Below are 18,351 nucleotides of genomic sequence, written 5' to 3'. Positions count from 1 at the left end.
ATTGAATGGAATTTCTCCTTATATTGATATAGAAACTTCAGTAAAATAATGTTGATTCAGATCATATAACCTATTTGAACTTAAAAAGTACAAATCATTTCTATTTGTGCAAACAAACATGTTTTCTTATTTTGTTGTTTTTATTTATGTTCATACGTCAGCAAAAAAAACAGTTAATCAACACCGAACGATAGACATTTAGATGTACTTTTTTTTTTAAAAATTGATTTGTTATTCACATTGAACTTTACAAAACATAAAAAAACTGATTCGAACGGTTGACAATTGATAGTGGAAAATAGTTTCCTTACTATTAAAATGATCTTTTACAATAAAATTGCGTAGCTTGCTCCAGTTGCAAGTTGAAAAATTTAAAATTCCAGTTGGCCTGGACAATATTTATCAATCAACGATTGATAATAGGGCCAGAGTTCATCAATATCCGGCACTGTTGATGACTTTGTGTATAGGTCATAACGGCTGAGAAAAAAATGGAGAACAATAAGTTTACAAAAGTATAGTTTGCGATACGAATAAAATTTAATAAGCTTAACATACTTGAAAATATTGACCCATTTCTTTATGTTTTCATCACTTTTGATTTCGAAATGCTTGTAATCACCTGCCGTATGCCTTTGATTTGAAATAAAAATGATAAATTTTCAATCAGAATGGGAAAAATGGGAACAATTAAAATTTGTAGAATAATGAAGATTTACTCACCATGGGTAGAATGAATGGTAACGAATTATTTGCAATGCCTCAATTGGCAACGTTGATTTGTTATGTTGTAAGACTCGATAAAGGTATTCATCATGTCCCCATGACATAACAACATTCTCAATGCCACACATTTCTTTATACATGCCCAGTTTCGTATTAAAGGCAGGGTTTTGGCCGTCTGGATTATCACCAAAAGTTTCCTTCCGGTATACAATATTTTCGGACCATGCACATCCCACCGGAAAGGTGTCACCAACGACTGCAAACTGTGGTTCACCATAGAAAGCCATTACTTTGAGAAAGTATTAAGAAAATATTTAAAAAATTAGAGTCAGGAAATTAAAAATCCAGTCGGTATAAATACCTTTGCCCAAGTCATGTATAAGTGCAGTGAAATGGAGCCAGTCAAGTTCGGGGTATTCGGCTCGTGCTCTTTCAGCAGCTACACAAAACGTTACAACATTTAGTATCTTGTAAGATCTAAAATTTCAAATTGCATCTACCTTGAAAAGCGTGGATGATATTCTAATTTTCCCAGTGTAAGTTTCACAAAGTTTTAAAAAGAAAACGGGATAAAATAAAAAGGTTATTTGCAAAAGGATAAATAATTTCTTGCTTTTTTAAAAAAGGTTACCGGAAGATCGATGTCAGGATCACTCTCGTCCACCAATTTTTCGTAATTTCATAAATATAAATAAAAAAAATATTATATATCGAACCACTTTTGGATAGAGGCAAAGCCAAAATATAGAAACTGTATGTGCGTTTAGCTTACCAATTCATTAAGTTTTTCTAAGGCTTCTCTTATGCTACGAATCGAATAAATATATTTTAAAAATATGTTATGGAAAGTTGGTTATTATCATTATTGAATCAAACTTACGTCGCCTTAAAATGGTTAAATTTAAGCCATACGTCATGGCGACCTAAAAAAATTGCAACGTTATTGAACGATCTACCAGTCTTATTCTAGTTGACCAATATGATAACCTCAACGAAAGTGATGATTATTCATATCACTCATTTATTCATAAAAGAAATCTCGAACTTTTGACAACTGTGTTGTTCAGGGAACTTACGCTTATTTAGAGATAACCTACTTGCTTAGTTTTGTATGGGAATGGAACTTGATAGATGCTTTAAAGATGTCTACATTTCAGAAATGATTCTAAATCCAAGTAAAATTATTTCTAACCCTTTTCAATCTGCATGATTCTCCACACAGTCGAATAAAATAAAAATAACGGTACCTTTAACAAAATCAACGGTTTGATGGGTGTGCATTGCCTTATATGTTTGAAAAACACGTTCCTTTAGAGGGTCATTTTCGGTTAGAGTATAGTCTCGAAATTCCTTTACATCTTTGTCCGCAAATGAGGCGGCCGAAAAATCGATGTCAGGGCGGTAAATATCGGAGGGGTCCAAAATTGAAACGGATTGCTAGAAAATGACCAACGATAACATTGTTATTGTGGTATTATAAGACTGTTTTTGAAAAGAAAAGAATGTAGGAGAAAAGAGGACCATACCTTTTCAGTGAATTTCATCTCTTCAAATTTATTCGTGTGATTGAAGTTTATTCAGAATAGTCCGTATTGCTGGACTTATTTATACTGAGTGAATTCTCAAAAAAGCTTGGCTTATGTTTACATTACGTTACGTTATCGCTTATCAACAAGCACCATAGCTGCATACGCACGTGAGTTCATGAATTGATAACCTAATCAAACGGAAAAAATAAAGTGCAAAAACCCAGCAATAAAATGAAAAAATAAGTTTATTCTAAACGTAAGATTGCACTATCTCATTTGCATCGACGTTCGCTGTTGACAAGACAGCATATACATATGCGATACTCATAATGCTTTCATCGCTGCTTTTTACCACACCAACGCTCAAACATTATCAGAGTACTGGAGTATATCCCTTCACAAGCGGAAATGTGTTTCTTTGAAAACACGCTGAAATTTGATACTTTGCTCCCGTATACCAACAACATTTCTTATGTACTTTTTCAATGCAAAATCACGAGTGGAAAATATTTAGCAGATATGGAATTGTATTCTCTGATTTTGTGTGGGTGAAAACATTGTTATATTTATAATTTCATTAAATTTGTTTATTTCTCTTTTCTTGGACACTGATATGATAAAGTTCTTTTACTTAAATTAATCGCCGGAACGATTCCGTGAATGCTTCCGTTTGTAGTTATGACTGTCGCTCCTACCATATCGTCTTAATCGGGATCTAGATCGAGATCGATACTTTAATTTCTTTTTTCCACGTTTAGCTTTATGGCGATGATGCCTGGAGGAAGATGACTTTGACCTGTTCCGAAATAACACATCGTTGGAAAAAAAATTCAAACTCATTATAGAAATTGGAAACTTACCGTGACCTAGACCTTGAATGTTTCGGTTCAACCTCAATTACATCATCGCTCCCACTAGAGTGTCGATTGATCCTAGTACTACGATGTTTTTGTGCAGTTTGTGTAACGGCTGCACCAATCGAAGTAGATGCTGATGCCGATACGAATGTTACAGAGTCGCCGCTATCACTGTGATCAGATAAATTTTCCGTCGTTGATTTTTCACTGTTCGTTGATTGAGGAATATCATTTTTCTTCGTGTTTTTCGAACCAGAATTTTCATCTCCTATGTTGATTTTAAAACAAAAACTTGAATAAAACGTTATTTCATACGAAATTCAAAAAGAACCGTAACCATTAATTTCGGTAATTTGATTGATAAAAGCCATGGCTCGTCTTCTGCGTTCTAATTGCAACTGTTTTTCTTTTGAGAGCAGTTTCTCCCTTGCTAGCAACGCTAGTCGGTCCTTAACTTTTTCTTCAGCTTCAAAATTAAAAGAAAAACATTTTCAATTTTGTCCCATGTCTATATGAATAGATTTACTGTTATTACCCATTTTTGCTCGCTTTTTTTCGTCGAGATTTTGTTGCTCCAGCATTGTGTCTCGTAAAAATGAATCAGATTGCTCAACATCGACCGTTGAGTAGTGAACACAATCGTCTCCATGTTGTATGTTTTTATTTGGCAGATGTGGCGACGAATTGGAGTTACTTTGAGATGGTTGGGTCTCAGACTCTTCATCACTGCTATGTTCCAAATTTATAGTAGGTTTGAGGGTAGTTGTAGTGGATTCTTCTCTAGATTTTATTGAAAATGATACCGGAGCTGAAAACATAGAGACATCAGATGATATTGCCAATTGAATAGAATTTATTCTTCAAGCTTACCAACAGATTTGATGTGCTCTTGTTTATCTTGAACTGGATTGGAATGAACAGACACGGCTCCCGTCACTTTGAAAGTATAGTATTTGTGGTAAGGATCTTTGTATTGAAGAAAAGAGAATCGCTGTTCGTTCTTTGCACGTAGAATATCTTCGAAATCTTTTCCATTTTTCAAAACATAGGACGCCGTTTTATCGATAATAACGCGAAGTTCAGACGGTGGTAGCGTAACTCCGGGTGGTATTGAGCTTTCGTCACCTATTGATGGTATTGTTGATAAGTTCTTCTGCAATTCCTTACTTGACTGCTCGTTGTGATAGCAGCCTTTGACATCTGTTTCGCATGCATTGCTGTCTCCATTATATCCGTCCTCTTCGCTGTCAGAATTATAATACTGCGCTAACATAAGGCCACTTGAAATTTTCTTCACTTCCACATTTGTTTTTGGTATTGTTCCGGTGTTTTGACGTTTTGGTGTTGAGGTTATCGCTTGTTCAGCCGTTGTTATAGGCACACCCTTTATTTTACTTATCAATTGTGTGTATGCACAATCAGCCGATGGTTTATATTTAACAGCAGGTATGTGAATCTATTTATTAAGATAAAGTGCAAAAAAATAAAATAAAAAAGGTTAACCGAACAGTTCTAAAATCGTGAGATAGCTCCACTCACCATTGTTTGATTGGCTGAATAATAATTTTGGTACAATGATCCTGTTGTTGCGTCAGTATCACTCGATGGAAGGTTGTTTTCCGTTCGATCAATTTCCGTTGGATAATTTCCATCTTTCATAGCCTGAAGAGTGTGCTTATAGAATGCGTTTAAGCGGCCACTTTGGTTTAAGAAATCAAACAGTGGATTATTGGCTTGTTTGGCTTTAATAAGAATTTCCATTTGGGGACCTTGTTCAGATATAAACTTTGCAGTTTTCTCAATTATTGCTTGCACTTTTATAGTCTCAGGCTGTGTGCAGGAGAAGAAGAAGAAATAAAATCAGTGAAGAAAAAATCGGTTGAAGATTGACTGAATGTGAACATACAATATCGATGTTGGGTGGGATATAAAATCGTGGATGTGGCACATAAACTTCATCAGGTTGTTCGTCTTTATTCTGATTTTCTGCTTTTGTTGATTCCTCAGCCGTAGCCGTAGACAATTGATCGTAGTTAAGGCCGACTTGGCCGTACGCTACATTTTGCCTTTTTTCTTTCTCTTCTGTTGATTGAATAGAAATTTATGATTTGTTTCCAATCTCTAACTATAATAATGTCTCGAACCTTTGTATAATTCTTCCTCAAAGTCGTTGTTGTGTAAACTATAATATCGTTCTTCTTCACATAGCTGTTCTGCACGTTGCTCAGCGGGACTGAGATAGTCCAAGCGGTTGTCATAGCCACCAGGCGGTGCTTCATATTGATTTATATCCGTCAACGCAGCTCGCACATCGTATCTGATGTTTTTTATGATCCAGCAGCAATGGTTTTTGTTCATACAGGTGATTGAAAAAAAATGGGAAAGAAATAACAAAAATATTAGCTTTGTTTTAATTATGTCATTTTAATCTGAAAAAAATAATCTCTGATTTTCCCAGTGTAAGGTTATCGGACAATTTGAAAATAAAACAGAATAAAAAGATTAATCGCAAATAGAACTAATAAAAAGAATAATTTTTTATCGGTATTTGTTTGTGTCTGGAAATGTTACCTCTCCTCGTACTATCTATATTCGAACTTTTATTGAGCTCAGCTTGATTCGCAAGTAATTTACTCATTCATTACTCTTTGTCTCTCTTGTCTCTCACTCTCTCGAGGAAAGATTGTGAGAGAGATATATATATATATAGATTTTTTTCCATTTCACTGTATCATTTTTTATTCTGGTTCATTCTATACATACCAATCCAGCCTGATGATCACGGTAAATCTGTTGATTTGGATATGAAATATATCTGTATGCTATGTAATTGCGCGCTAGAAAGAAGATCTATTTAATTGGTTCACTAAGTCACAATAACACATTTGGATTCAGTTCATTCATCCATTGTTCTTTCGTAATCGTGTTGTGTTGGCTTTCGATACTGTCCATCATGCTCAAAGCTGTGCATATATATATATATATATATATATATACATATATATGCTTCTTTTATGTTCATTCATATGTTCCATTTACTTATTTTCTTTGTTCGTTGTGGTCATTCAGTTTATTTTGCCATTGGGTCGAAGCAAATGTATGATGTATGTTTTTCGGATATTCGCAGAATTGTTCATGATCAACATATTTAAATTAAGAGAATTTTTTGTCAAATTGGATTAAAAAATTATTAACCTGTCGATTTTGAGGGTGTTATCGCCCATCCACGGTATTAAGTGTCTTCCTTGATCGTATTTGATTGCTTTCTCATCGTCCCGAAATATTTTACAAGCATATCCGAAGATTAGGAGGTCATCAATATTTTTCGCGGCCATAGTGCGAGTATTTTCCTGCCAATTCGGTGTTCCGTGAATACACCATCAATAATATTCGTTTCTACTTCTGTCCATCAGTGTTTATTTCGCTTTCAACATCGTTGCCTCAAAATTCATTAATTGCACACGCACATACAGTTTCTATATTTTGGCTTTGCCTCCATCCAAAAGTGGCTCGATATATAATATTTTTCTTATTTATATTTATGAAATTACGAAAAGTCGAAACATAAAAATTACTAGAACGCTACTGAATGAAATTTCTTTGACTTGACAGACTGTGCGCCATAGTGAATGTGCTGTCAAGATTGTCACGGCGAATTTGTAACTTTTCAGGCGAGAAACATTGAGGTTAGGCACTGTTCACAAATTGAAATCACATTGTTTTGTATTGGAACAAAATTTGACGATAGTGGACGTGCGATAGGTAAATAATAATTTAAATTTTTATTTTATAACAACATTTATTCACATGGTCGTGAGCTTCAAAAACCAAATATTGAAAAAATGTTATATACATTGATCTATAAAACAACGAGGACAACTTTTAAATATTTGCAACTGCAAAGCATTCGTGAATGCACTACAATTTCACATGCAAACACACAACGACGTCGTGTTGTGGTTACAGGGGTCGGTCTCGTTTCACCCGTAGGATGTACTGTAAAATCGGCTTGGAGAAATATATTAAATGGATTTTGTGGAGTAAAAAAACTCCATGATCGAGAATATGATTCATTGCCTTGCAAAATAGCTGCAAAAATCGACGAAGAAGATCTAAAATTACACGAACACTTCTCCAAAACCGAACTCCGAGCAATTGCACCAGCAACGCAACTAGCATTAATCGCAGGTATGCATCGATTGCACGTTGTGGTTTAAATAACGATATCAAGAAAATCTTGAATGAAATTTCTTTGCAATACATTCTGTGTTCAATTTCAGCAAAGCAAGCATTGAATATGGCTAAGTGGGAGCCAAAAACTGATCTTGACCGAACTGGCGTGGCTGTGGGAATGGGAATGGTAGATTTGAGCAGTGTTTGTGAAACATTTGAAGCATTACAGAACAAAGGATATAGTCGTGTTAGTCCTCATTTTGTTCCCAAAATACTAGCGAATATGGCTGCCGGACAAATCAGCATAAAATACGGGTTTCAAGGGCCAAATCATTCCGTATCCACTGCCTGTGCTACCGGTGCTCATGCTATTGGAGATTCAATGCGATTCATTCGCAATTCAGACGCTGATGTTATGGTTTGTGGCGGTACGGAGTCAAATATCACACCATTATCCATTGCTGGATTCTGTCGAATACGAGCATTGGCATCGAACTATAATGACAAACCCCTGAAAGCGTCTAGACCATTTGATCGTGATCGGAACGGTATTGCCTTTAGATTTGCCCGGTCAAAATAAAGATTTGATGTCATATTCTCACTTTTCAAGGCTTTGTAATGGGTGAAGGTGCTGGAATTCTCGTATTAGAAGAACTAGAGCACGCAAAACGACGAAATGCTACCATTTTTGCAGAAATCCTCGGATATGGTTTGTCTGCTGATGCATCTCATATAACATCGCCACACCCCGAGGGCAGAGGTGCTCTTTTGGCGATGAAAAATGCTCTAAGAGATGCTCAAATTTCTGCAAATGTAGTTGACTATGTAAATGCACATGCAACGAGTACTCCAATTGGAGATGCAATTGAGATGAATGCAATTCAACAACTATTCCAAGGAAATGCGAAAAATATTCATGTTTCGTCAACGAAAGGCCATCATGGTCACTTACTTGGGGCGGCTGGCAATCTCGAAACAATTTTCACTGTACTCGCATGTAAAGAAGCCAAAATCCCACCAACTCTAAATCTCGATAATATCCCAAACAATTCTCAATTTATTAACTTTGTCCGCGATAAGCCAATGGATTGGAAGCACAGCGATGTAAACCAACCGCGAATCGCATTGAAGAATGCATTCGGGTTTGGTGGTACGAATGCATGTCTGTGCATATCCTCATTTTCAGATATATTAGATAATAATTAGAGTTATTGTTCGACTTAGAATAAAAATGTTCAAATAAAGAATAACGTCGTTTAATCTTTATTCATCTTATTCTATTTTCCAGGGGAGAAAAAATAAGAACAAAATGGGCAAAATAAAACGTGAACGACAAAAATTCCACATTGGTGCTGAGAAAAAGGCTGACACAGTCATCGACCAGAAGAAAACTTTGACATACAAACCGATTAAAGCTCAGCTGGACACAGTCGAAAACATATTTTCCGGCATAAATATTCAACTCGATAATATCAATAAGTTTGAGGAATTCGTACCACCACTAATTGAACCAAAATTGAACGTTGAAAAGACCGTACAGTCAATTGTTGATGTAAACTCGACAGAGCAAAAAGTGAAATGTAATAAAGTGGATTTTACTCAAGCACCAACGGGAAAACATCAAACTAAAAAAGAGAAAATCGCACTCAAGCATCAAAAGCTAATGGAAAAGCTGGATGTCACGCACAAAGCGAGAATGGAGCATAAACAGAAGAAACAAAAATCAAAACGAAATGATGGTCATCTCTTCGATCAAACATTGTCTGCACCAAATTCCGAGTTTCTTTCGCTGCTTACACCAGCGGCAGTGAAGTCATCGAATGAAGGAATAATGAAAAACAAGAACGTATTTTCGATCCCTTTGTTGAATGATGACTTACCCGCCCTTGATACGATATTTAAGCAAAAAATGAATCAGAGTAACGAGAAAGAGCACAAAATAACAAAGAAATCGAAAAACATCGGGAAGAGAACCAATTCAAAGAAAACTTTCGTTGCAAATTATGAATTTTTGAGAAAGGCAATGATGGCTAAGAAAAAACAATGATTTTAATAAATCTTCCTATTTTATTAACACTTTCATATAAAATAAAAGCATTTCAATCGCTAGGCAATTATTCAGGTTTAAGTGTTTTGTGCTTTCACATTGACTGCGTCTCGAATCATTGGTCGTAGTGTTATCAGTTTTGCAATTTTGTTAGCCTCGATATAGCATTTGTATTGCTTTTTCCCCGCGCTATCAATACACGCTTTATATTTTAAAGTTCCTTCGACTCGAACACGATCTAATCGTTTCAATTGGGTCCTAACTATGTTCCGGAGCGATTCATTGTATGCAAAAACTGTTATAAAGTCAGTTTGCTCTTCTTCCAGTCCATCGGAATTTCTATAAAAATAAATATTTATTGTTGTCTTCATATTCAAATAAAAGGAAACCTCCAAATTTACTTCGATAGGTAGTGAAGAGCCAAGTTGAAATAGCTATATGAATCCTCATTTATTATATCAAAACATATTTGTGCCATGATTTCAACGTGATTTTGATCTTTGATATCGAAATTTGCCGCACCATGTGTCCTGCTCAATTTGTTATTCTCGAAAATAACATTTGAATCTTCATATGCTTCCGTTTGTTTTGCTTCTTTTGCGTCGCCATTGTCACATAGGTAAATTTGTTTAGCCATAATCTGCATGTATGTCCCCCGTTTTCCACCATTCTGAGTGAAATAGCCGGTTCGTAGTTTTCCCGTGACGATGAGTTTCTGGCCCGTTTTGGGTATACCAGGCAATTTTTCCATCACATATGCCGGAACTACTATTTTATGTGTATCACTTGATTGAAAATGTTGTCAGTATTCAGTTAAAAATGACACTCAACAAATATATAACCTACTAAAAATGATCTTGATTGAAGGTTCTCAAGAAAAATAGTCGGGTTTTGCTAACTTCGGAACTGAACACATCACTAGAAATAGTTCCGACCATTCGCGCAATATTCACGTCTAAAATGTGGTATAATCAAATATTTTAGTGTTATCTATTTACATTAAAGGGTAAAAAAGGGTGCTTACTTTTTTGTAAATTCGTGGGTTTCGTACTCATCAAACGCGAGTAATGGAAATTGTTATATGCTTGCCGTAGCGTACACTTTATCGCTCTCCACATTTTTTCGCCGGCTTTTGGGTGCACTCAAAAATACAAAAAGTTTAACTTACGCAGTATTATTGGATTATTTTATTTAACTTTTCAGAATATATATTCATAGTGATATGAAAATTCATGGGGCCAAATCAAAACAATTCCATGTTGTGCCTTTTAGTATCTTCGCAGATTTCGCCGCACATTCAAACGTCAAAAATAATTACATACACTCACATTTTGAGTTGACATTTGCCAGAAAGTATTTTATAAAGAACAAATCCACTAAACACTAACACACAGGCTTAAATATAGCATACGTTTTGCTATTTCTCGAAAGCTCTTGTACTGAGCAATGCAAATCAGATGATTCCGTTTCACTTACACACATATTTCTCAATTTCTTCGTTTAATATGGCGGCACACTTTTAATATTCATAGCAGCAAACTACATGCAAAATTAAAGCCAGTGAATTCATCCGAAGCAAGTGTTGAGTTTTCTGAAATTGATTTGCTCCTATCAAGTTTTCATTGTTTTTCAATACAAAAAAATATAAAGAATTCGTTTGGAATTAATATATAGACAATGGCAGCCAGTAAACGTCTACAGAAGGTTAGTATATTTCAATATAATGAAGTAAGGTGTACGAATTGTGGTATTCATGTGCAACAATTTGTTTTATGAATTGCCAATGTGTGAATATGCACATTAGTTATTTTTCGAGGGATGACTTTACTAAATTTGAATAAATAAATACAATCAAGAGATTTCGTTCATAGTCATGTGCATCAAATATTTGTTGTAAAATTAGTTTTTGTCGTGGAAAATCACACATTTTTATATTCATATCAACAGGAATTGGGTGATTTGAAATCATCGAATTTAAAGTCTTTTCGGGACATTCAAGTAGATGAATCAAATATTTTGTCATGGACTGGGCTCATAATTCCGGTAAGTTTCCCATCGATAATCACATCTACAAGATGGCAAAAGCTGCATCATTTGAACAAACATGGGGGTTGGAATTGTGATTGTTACAGTGTGAAATATTTTTCATGAATATAAAACCATTGGAAAAAATCTGTACTTCATTTTTTTCAAAAGGAAAATCCACCATATTCGAAGGGAGCATTTCGCATTGAAATCAACTTTCCTGCCGAATACCCGTTCAAACCGCCGAAAATTTGCTTCAAAACCAAAATCTACCACCCTAATATAGATGAAAAGGGTCAAGTATGTTTACCAATTATCAGCACAGAAAACTGGAAGCCTGCCACAAAAACAGATCAAGGTATGACCAATTACATTCTCTTTCTAAATCAAATCTGATCCCATTGTGCTTTTGATATAGTTATTCAAGCGTTAATTGCATTGGTGAATGATCCGGAGCCTGAACATCCGTTGCGTGGTGATCTGGCAGAAGAATTTTTGAAGGATAACCGTCGATTCATGAAAAACGCTGAAGAATACACGCGTAAATATGGTGAAAAGCGACCCAGCGAGTATTAGATCAAATCGAATATTACCAGTTATCTGATGAAAAAAGCAAGAACCTAACGCTAAACCACCACCACCACAACAACAACAACCACAACCCACAACCAACAATAACAACGAACAAGTGAAATCACGATGAAAACAATAACATTTGTCTTTGCCGAACATTATTATAAAAAGGCTCTTCAATTCGAAATAATGTAAAAATAAAAAATAAGGCTTTCATAGCTATTTAATTGAATTCAGAAAGAGTCATTATGTTTCTTAAATTATCTAAGAATTATCTAAGTATAATCTTCTTATACGAGGTAAGAAATGTTTTTCAGTTTAAAAAAATTATTCTCCTTGCCCGATGTTATATGATGAAACGTCATAAAGACTGGAATGGTCAAAGTGTTTGAAACTGACGTTTGGCGCACAGCTAAATGTGTGTTTTTGACATTTGATTTGTTTTATAGTTACAACAAACACGTGCTGCAACATTATGGAAAACTGAACAATTCTGTGAAATAAAAAACTTATAATTTCCACAAATAAAAGAATTTTCTCATTTTATATACGAACTTGGAAATAGGTGGGTATGAACTTAATTGAATATTCTCGAATAATATAATAATTTAATCAAGTAATTTAAAAAAATTCAAGACGGACATGGGATTAACGAAACAATATCTTGCATATCATTCTGTTGGAAATTTCAACATAATTGCCAGTGGAAATGTTAATGTTTCTTTTATAACGTACAATAAAACGGATGGTCGTTATGTGGCTGTTGGCGCGGCTGAAAAAGTGTTTGTATGGGATTTACGCTTAGGAGAAAAAGTACTTGAATTCGTGCGTGGCAAAGAGGAAGTAACCACATTATGTCCATCGCCCGATCGCTTACATTTGGCAGTTGGCTTCGCGGATGGTGTGGTCCGTATATTTAATTTGCAATCCACTTTTGAAGATGAACCTCAATTTTCACTTCATCGAAGCGGTGTCAATATTTTACGTTATGATTCAGCAGGTGGGAACATTTTTTTTTTCACACACGAGCACATTCACTACTTGCACCAATTACAATTTAATTACTTTTTTCAGGATTAAGATTGGCATCAGGTGGTCAAGATACTGACATCGTGATCATTGACATAGTAACAGCAACCGGAAAATGTCGTCTAACTGGCCATTCAGGAGCTATCACTGATACTTGTTTTTATGAAAATACTATGGACAACAACATTGTTATATCCTCATCGACGGATAAACAGGTGAAAATATGGAATATCACGACACAGTGTTGTTTTCGTACAATTGTCGACTACACAACTGAAGTGTGGGCAATTGCACTGCTCCGTGGTGGCGATTTCTTAGTGACTGGTTGTGACGATTCAAACATAAATGTATATCGATTGATTCCCAACACACAAGACACACAACAAGTTGGAGAGACAGCTGTCGATGGATCTATTGCAGAAGAACAAATTCATTTGCCACTTCGGTGCAATTTGGTCGGTTCAATAAAACGAGCTGATACACGAGGAAGAATATGCAATTTAGTATCTGATCCGAGCGGCCGAGTTTTGGTTTTCCACGGCACAAAAAGCAAAATCATTGAAACATTTTCATTCCATTCAAAGGAAGAGGCTGAACAAAGGTGTAAAAAGCGGCTCAAGAAAAATTCCACCGACGATATTGACGTGAGCAACGTATCCTTGACTGATGAAATCAGAAGATTGCCGCCTGTAAACATAAAATCAAAATTAAAATCGATTGATGTGTTGATTGGAGGTGGAGATAGTCTTCGCATAGTTGGAACATTTTTTAACAATTCGATTCGAGTCTTCGCTTTGAATTTGAAAGAGAAAAAATCCGAACCAGAATTACTTCGGTCACTTCACTCGCAGGGCCATTCGTCGGAAGTACGCACAATATGCTTCAGCTCAGACGCCCTTGCTGTATGCTCTGCTGATGGAGACTCATTAAAACTTTGGAATCGTGAATCAATGCGATCCGTACAAACCATTTCAGACACCGGCTACGCACTGTGTTGCTGTTTTGCTCCCGGCGATCGTCACGTGCTCATCGGCAGAATGGATGGGGTTTTGGTTATAGCCGACATTGTAAGCGGAGAAGTTTTAGAAGAAATTCCGGCACATCAGAGAGAATTGTGGTCAATGGCATTATTAGCAAATGGATCGGGTATCGTAACCGCTGGAGGTGATGCAACCGTTAAATTTTGGTCATTTGAACTTATTGATTATGTTCAGCCGAAAAGTGACGAGGATTTGAATTTAACAAGCCGAAAAGTATTATCGCTTCTACACAAAAATACTTTGAAGCTGGAAGAAACGGTGCAGTGTGTTGGCGTGTCTAAGAATGGAAAATTTTTTGCAGTTGGTTTGCTGGACTCAACCGTGAAACTGTTCTTTATGGACACACTGAAGTTTTATTTAGCATTATACGGACATAAACTATCTGTACTGTCGTTGGACATTTCAGACGATTCTTCGTTGATTGTGACTGGTTCAGCAGACCGCAACATTAAAATATGGGGTATGGATTTTGGTGACTGTCACAAATCTTTATTTGCACACGATGACTCTGTGATGTGTGTTAAATTCGTACCAAAAACTCATATGTTTTGGTCTTGTGGCAAAGATGGAAAAATCAAGCAATGGGACGCTGATTCCTTCGTACAAATTCAAAGTGTTCCATCACATTTGGGGCAAGCGTATTGTTTGGATGTTAGCAATACTGGTCATTATATTGTGTCAAGTGGCTCCGACAGAACTATTCGATTGTTTGAACGCAGCGATGAGCCAATCGTCTTGGAAGACATGCAAGAAACGGAACGTGAAGAAATTGAACAACAGAAGTTAGCTACGGGCACTGATGATCCAATAATGCCAGGCATGATCACTCCATTGAACCTACCATCGCGCAAGACTGTCGCAGCCGAACAAGCTGTTGAACTAATAATGGATGCATTAGAAATATTGGTTAATTTTAAACAAGCTGACAAAGGAGAACCAATCCCATTACTTATGCGAGCACACAACGCTCAAACACCAGTAGATTTGATCATTGCGGTTCTTTCTCGAATCAAATCAAGCGATCTAGAGGAATCACTTTTATTGTTGCCTTTTACTTCCGTCTGTGAGCTACTCAAATCGCTACCGGAAATCATTCGGAACCGTACAGATCAAACAGAGTTATTGTGCAAAGTAATTACATTTCTGTTTCGCATACACCGGAAACCAATCATTGGGAATCAAACACTCCTTCCATTTATACAACAAATGGTTATTGATTTGGAGGAGAATATTGATTTAGAACGTGATATTATGGGAAAGAACTTATTTGCACTAAAAATGATACAGCACGATATTGAGCAAGATGATTTGGAAAATGGAGCAGAACTCTTCTATGATGCATTGAAAGCTAAAAAGAAACGAGACCAAAAAATGAAATCCCGTCAAATGAAAAAGAAAATTAGCATTCAAATGGTATCTTAAATTTTTTTCTGTAACATTAAAAGAATAAAAACATTTGAAACCAATATTTGAAATGAGTAGTAAAATTTATTTATTGGAATACTATTGGATGTTTGTTTTAAATCAATTTTTTTGAATTTTTCCTACACTACGTAATTCACTCCAATCATTTGTGAATTTAAAAAAAAACATATTTCCGTGAAATGAAGAATAAATAATTTTATTAAGCCTTTTTTTACATGTTTTGGTGTGATCTGTAAATTTAGAAGAGAGTAGCCAGAAATTTGATTCATTTTTTCTATTAATTTTCAGTGTCAAAAAAAATAAATGGCTTCATTTCTTTTATTAAATGTTTGTAATGAATTTTGTTGGTCAACGCAAAAATTGAATTACTATCAAGAGAAAAATTTCAATGAAACTTATGAAGTAATTCTTCGGCATCTAAATAGAATATTGTCAGTGTTTTGGTAACCGAAAATAGCTCGAATAAGTTTTATGCTTGTCATTTGTTGTTATAATTTACAATCGTGAGCAGATTTCCTTCGTGTATTCAGAGCATTTAGCCTTGCCACCCAAATCACCGGTTAGATATTTGCCTTCTTTGATGACAGCAAAACAGGCCTCTTGAATTTTATCAGCGTGAGAATTGAACTTCATGTGTCGTAACATCATCACGGCTGACAGCAAAAGGGCAGTTGGATTAGCCAAATCTTTACCAGCAATATCTGGAGCTGTTCCGTGAACCTATTATTAATACAAAAATGTGATCAGGACTTGAATATTTATTGCATCAAACGACCAATTTATAAAATATATACAAAAAAAAACTCACCGATTCGAACAATGCGCCATTTAGACCCATGTTTCCGGAAGGTGTTAGTCCAAGACCACCCACTAAACCAGCACACATGTCCGAAAGAATATCACCATACAAGTTTGGCATAACCTGCGTCACACAATTTCATAAATTATAGCAATAATTTAGTATGTATAGTATAATGTAAAAACAGTTTCACAACTTCTACTCACCAAAACATCGTATTGGCTTGGATCTTGTACCATGTTTAAGCAAACTGTGTCCAAATATTTCTCTTCAAATTTAACTTCAGGATATTTAGCAGCGACACGACGACAACAACGTAAAAAAAGACCATCTGACATACGCATAATATTTGCTTTATGTACGGCCGTTACTTTTGAACGATTATTATCCTTGGCATACTGGAAAGCATAATCGGCCACCCGCATTGATGCATCTTCTGTGATCAGTTTGATACTTTGGACAACTCCATCGACGATTTCGTGTTCAATACCAGAATATTCACCCTCAGTATTTTCTCGAATAGTTACAACATCGACGTCATCATAAAGCGTTTTATAGCCTTCTAGCGATCGGCATGGCCGAACGTTAGCATACAAGTTGAATTCTTTTCGCAATTGCAAATTCAATGATCTGTGACCTTTTCCAATGGGAGTCATAAGTGGCCCTTTCAACCCAACCTTGTTTCGATTCACAGAATCAACAGCGGCTTGGGGAATGCCAAATTTACCATCTGGATGCTATACAAGAAATCTCAATTAGAATAACTTTTGGAAATACGCTAGCAAACAGCTGATGTTCTTTCGAATGGGGTGCAAGTTCTACTGTGGCTGAGTAAAACCCTCAGTGGATTTTGCAAAATTGGCAGTTATTGGTCAGTAGCTCGGCCGACCTTGGTTACCACCATTATAAAATTGGTATATTGGACCGTTGGCTACAATTCCGCTAAAGACAGTGAGTTGCATGTTTAGTAGTTAATGACTAAAAACTGATGATATTAGAAAATTTCAGTGGGGGCACCAATCAGCTTTAGTAGTACTTCCATCCCATAATACCAAAATCAAGTTACACTCAACTTTAAAAAAAATTTAATTTATCAAAATCTTGCATTGTGTTATTAAAAAATAAACTGGATTCAACTGCACCTGTAAGCAACAACATATAAAAACTAAACTTACACGGACTGGTGTAACATCTACGGATTCCCATTCTATTTAAAAATGAAATAAATTAATGCTTAGTATTTTTTTCTAAGAACATTCAATAACTGGTTTACCGATGGGAACATTCGCAGCCTGAAAAATTTGTTGCACAGCGGCTGAAATTTCAGGACCGATGCCATCGCCGGGGATCAGGGTAACTTTTTTCACTTCTGAAGAAAAGTTACGTGACGAAGTTGATGCAACAATTGATGCACTTTTTGGTGCGACATTTGTCTATTTTGAAAATTAGGGAAAGTCAAATGTTCAATCAATTAAAATTTATATTTCTGTTCTATTTTCTTTTCTTTTCTTCTTTTTAATTTAAAATTAATGCATAGGAATTCTATCATTGTAATGAGGTTATGTGAAGTTTTATCTTCCTTAATAAACCCTTTAATGAATTTGATAGCCTTGAACACGTTATAACTATTGTTTTGATTTAAAAGTCACATGAAACAATTAATTTATATAATAATAATATTGTTAAAATACAATATTAAATACAATATTTAGAATATATTGGAGATTAACAAAAATCACTACGTAATAGTTACGTAATTGTACTGAATCAAATATCCTACGAGATCATATGAGTAAAACGATACATATAATTTTTCTACGAAAACTCATGTAGTATTAGAGCACAATACGTTCACATTGGTTCTAAATAGAAATCTCGATATTGATGATTCAATCCGAAAACCACGAATGTTTTTAATTTTACAAAATTAAAGGATTCTTACAGGTTTACTAAATAAATTTCTTACAATTTTGCGAATCAATCGAAAAGCCATCGTGATGGTAAATTGTACCGTGCTAGTTCTGGTGCGATTCTAGTTGATTTATCTATATTCCACACTGAACCGATTGCTTACAAGCTCACAGTATATATATGTCACTGAGTTATCCAATGTCAGTCAGTAATCTAT

The 18,351-nt window shown here is 35.4% G+C and overlaps 8 protein-coding genes across 9 annotated transcripts; 4 read left to right on the top strand and 4 right to left on the bottom strand.

The window, feature by feature from the left end:
- Positions 1–121: 121 nt before the first annotated feature.
- Positions 122–2,401, bottom strand: LOC129570104 (inositol oxygenase). The gene is made up of 10 exons (XM_055449531.1): positions 2,253–2,401; positions 1,974–2,163; positions 1,607–1,649; positions 1,504–1,532; positions 1,358–1,395; positions 1,227–1,248; positions 1,088–1,165; positions 724–1,015; positions 559–633; positions 122–480 (listed from the first exon to the last, which is right to left on the bottom strand). The coding sequence occupies exons 1-10, from the start codon at positions 2,268–2,270 to the stop codon at positions 372–374; spliced, it is 894 nt and encodes a 297-aa protein (XP_055305506.1). The 5' UTR covers positions 2,271–2,401; the 3' UTR covers positions 122–371.
- A 419-nt stretch (positions 2,402–2,820) lies between these two features.
- LOC129570096 (protein suppressor of white apricot) lies at positions 2,821–6,803 on the bottom strand. Its single transcript, XM_055449520.1, has 9 exons — positions 6,308–6,803; positions 5,257–5,429; positions 5,019–5,194; positions 4,652–4,942; positions 3,983–4,568; positions 3,648–3,920; positions 3,450–3,578; positions 3,116–3,380; positions 2,821–3,051 (listed from the first exon to the last, which is right to left on the bottom strand). The coding sequence occupies exons 1-9, from the start codon at positions 6,445–6,447 to the stop codon at positions 2,892–2,894; spliced, it is 2,193 nt and encodes a 730-aa protein (XP_055305495.1). The 5' UTR covers positions 6,448–6,803; the 3' UTR covers positions 2,821–2,891.
- LOC129570107 (uncharacterized) lies at positions 6,788–9,379 on the top strand. Its single transcript, XM_055449535.1, has 2 exons — positions 6,788–6,874; positions 8,574–9,379. The coding sequence occupies exon 2, from the start codon at positions 8,595–8,597 to the stop codon at positions 9,330–9,332; it is 738 nt and encodes a 245-aa protein (XP_055305510.1). The 5' UTR covers positions 6,788–6,874; positions 8,574–8,594; the 3' UTR covers positions 9,333–9,379.
- LOC129570098 (3-oxoacyl-[acyl-carrier-protein] synthase, mitochondrial) lies at positions 6,944–8,529 on the top strand. The gene is made up of 3 exons (XM_055449523.1): positions 6,944–7,300; positions 7,393–7,833; positions 7,896–8,529. Exons 1-3 carry the CDS (start codon positions 6,955–6,957, stop codon positions 8,489–8,491), a joined length of 1,383 nt encoding a protein of 460 aa, XP_055305498.1. The 5' UTR covers positions 6,944–6,954; the 3' UTR covers positions 8,492–8,529.
- A 30-nt stretch (positions 9,380–9,409) lies between the features above and the next one.
- LOC129570105 (uncharacterized) lies at positions 9,410–10,498 on the bottom strand. The gene is made up of 4 exons (XM_055449532.1): positions 10,357–10,498; positions 10,179–10,287; positions 9,734–10,117; positions 9,410–9,671 (listed from the first exon to the last, which is right to left on the bottom strand). The coding sequence occupies exons 1-4, from the start codon at positions 10,448–10,450 to the stop codon at positions 9,410–9,412; spliced, it is 849 nt and encodes a 282-aa protein (XP_055305507.1). The 5' UTR covers positions 10,451–10,498.
- Positions 10,499–10,895: 397 nt separating this feature from the next.
- LOC129570109 (ubiquitin-conjugating enzyme E2 L3) lies at positions 10,896–12,162 on the top strand. The gene is made up of 4 exons (XM_055449537.1): positions 10,896–11,036; positions 11,280–11,375; positions 11,529–11,715; positions 11,776–12,162. The coding sequence occupies exons 1-4, from the start codon at positions 11,010–11,012 to the stop codon at positions 11,931–11,933; spliced, it is 468 nt and encodes a 155-aa protein (XP_055305512.1). The 5' UTR covers positions 10,896–11,009; the 3' UTR covers positions 11,934–12,162.
- An 81-nt stretch (positions 12,163–12,243) lies between these two features.
- On the top strand, positions 12,244–15,465 carry LOC129570095 (WD repeat-containing protein 3). Of its 2 annotated transcripts, none has more exons than XM_055449518.1 (3): positions 12,244–12,495; positions 12,567–12,930; positions 13,005–15,465. In XM_055449518.1, exons 2-3 carry the CDS (start codon positions 12,573–12,575, stop codon positions 15,419–15,421), a joined length of 2,775 nt encoding a protein of 924 aa, XP_055305493.1. In that variant the 5' UTR covers positions 12,244–12,495; positions 12,567–12,572; the 3' UTR covers positions 15,422–15,465. The 2 variants fall into 2 exon arrangements, with proteins under 2 accessions (XP_055305493.1, XP_055305494.1); XM_055449519.1 differs by having other exon boundaries at positions 12,244–12,499.
- A 128-nt stretch (positions 15,466–15,593) lies between these two features.
- On the bottom strand, positions 15,594–18,330 carry LOC129570102 (probable isocitrate dehydrogenase [NAD] subunit alpha, mitochondrial). Its single transcript, XM_055449530.1, has 6 exons — positions 18,190–18,330; positions 17,497–17,656; positions 17,399–17,430; positions 16,430–16,960; positions 16,233–16,346; positions 15,594–16,144 (listed from the first exon to the last, which is right to left on the bottom strand). The coding sequence occupies exons 1-6, from the start codon at positions 18,214–18,216 to the stop codon at positions 15,920–15,922; spliced, it is 1,089 nt and encodes a 362-aa protein (XP_055305505.1). The 5' UTR covers positions 18,217–18,330; the 3' UTR covers positions 15,594–15,919.
- Positions 18,331–18,351: the final 21 nt, after the last annotated feature.

This window comes from Sitodiplosis mosellana, unplaced genomic scaffold (genome assembly GCF_009176505.1).
Source record: "Sitodiplosis mosellana isolate CC-2019 unplaced genomic scaffold, AAFC_SMos_1.0 Smas_scaffold_47, whole genome shotgun sequence".
In the NCBI taxonomy this organism is placed as follows: Eukaryota; Metazoa; Arthropoda; class Insecta; order Diptera; family Cecidomyiidae; genus Sitodiplosis; species Sitodiplosis mosellana.
The sequence above is the reverse complement of the archived record's forward strand: the minus strand, read 5'-3'. Positions and strand labels throughout refer to the sequence as shown.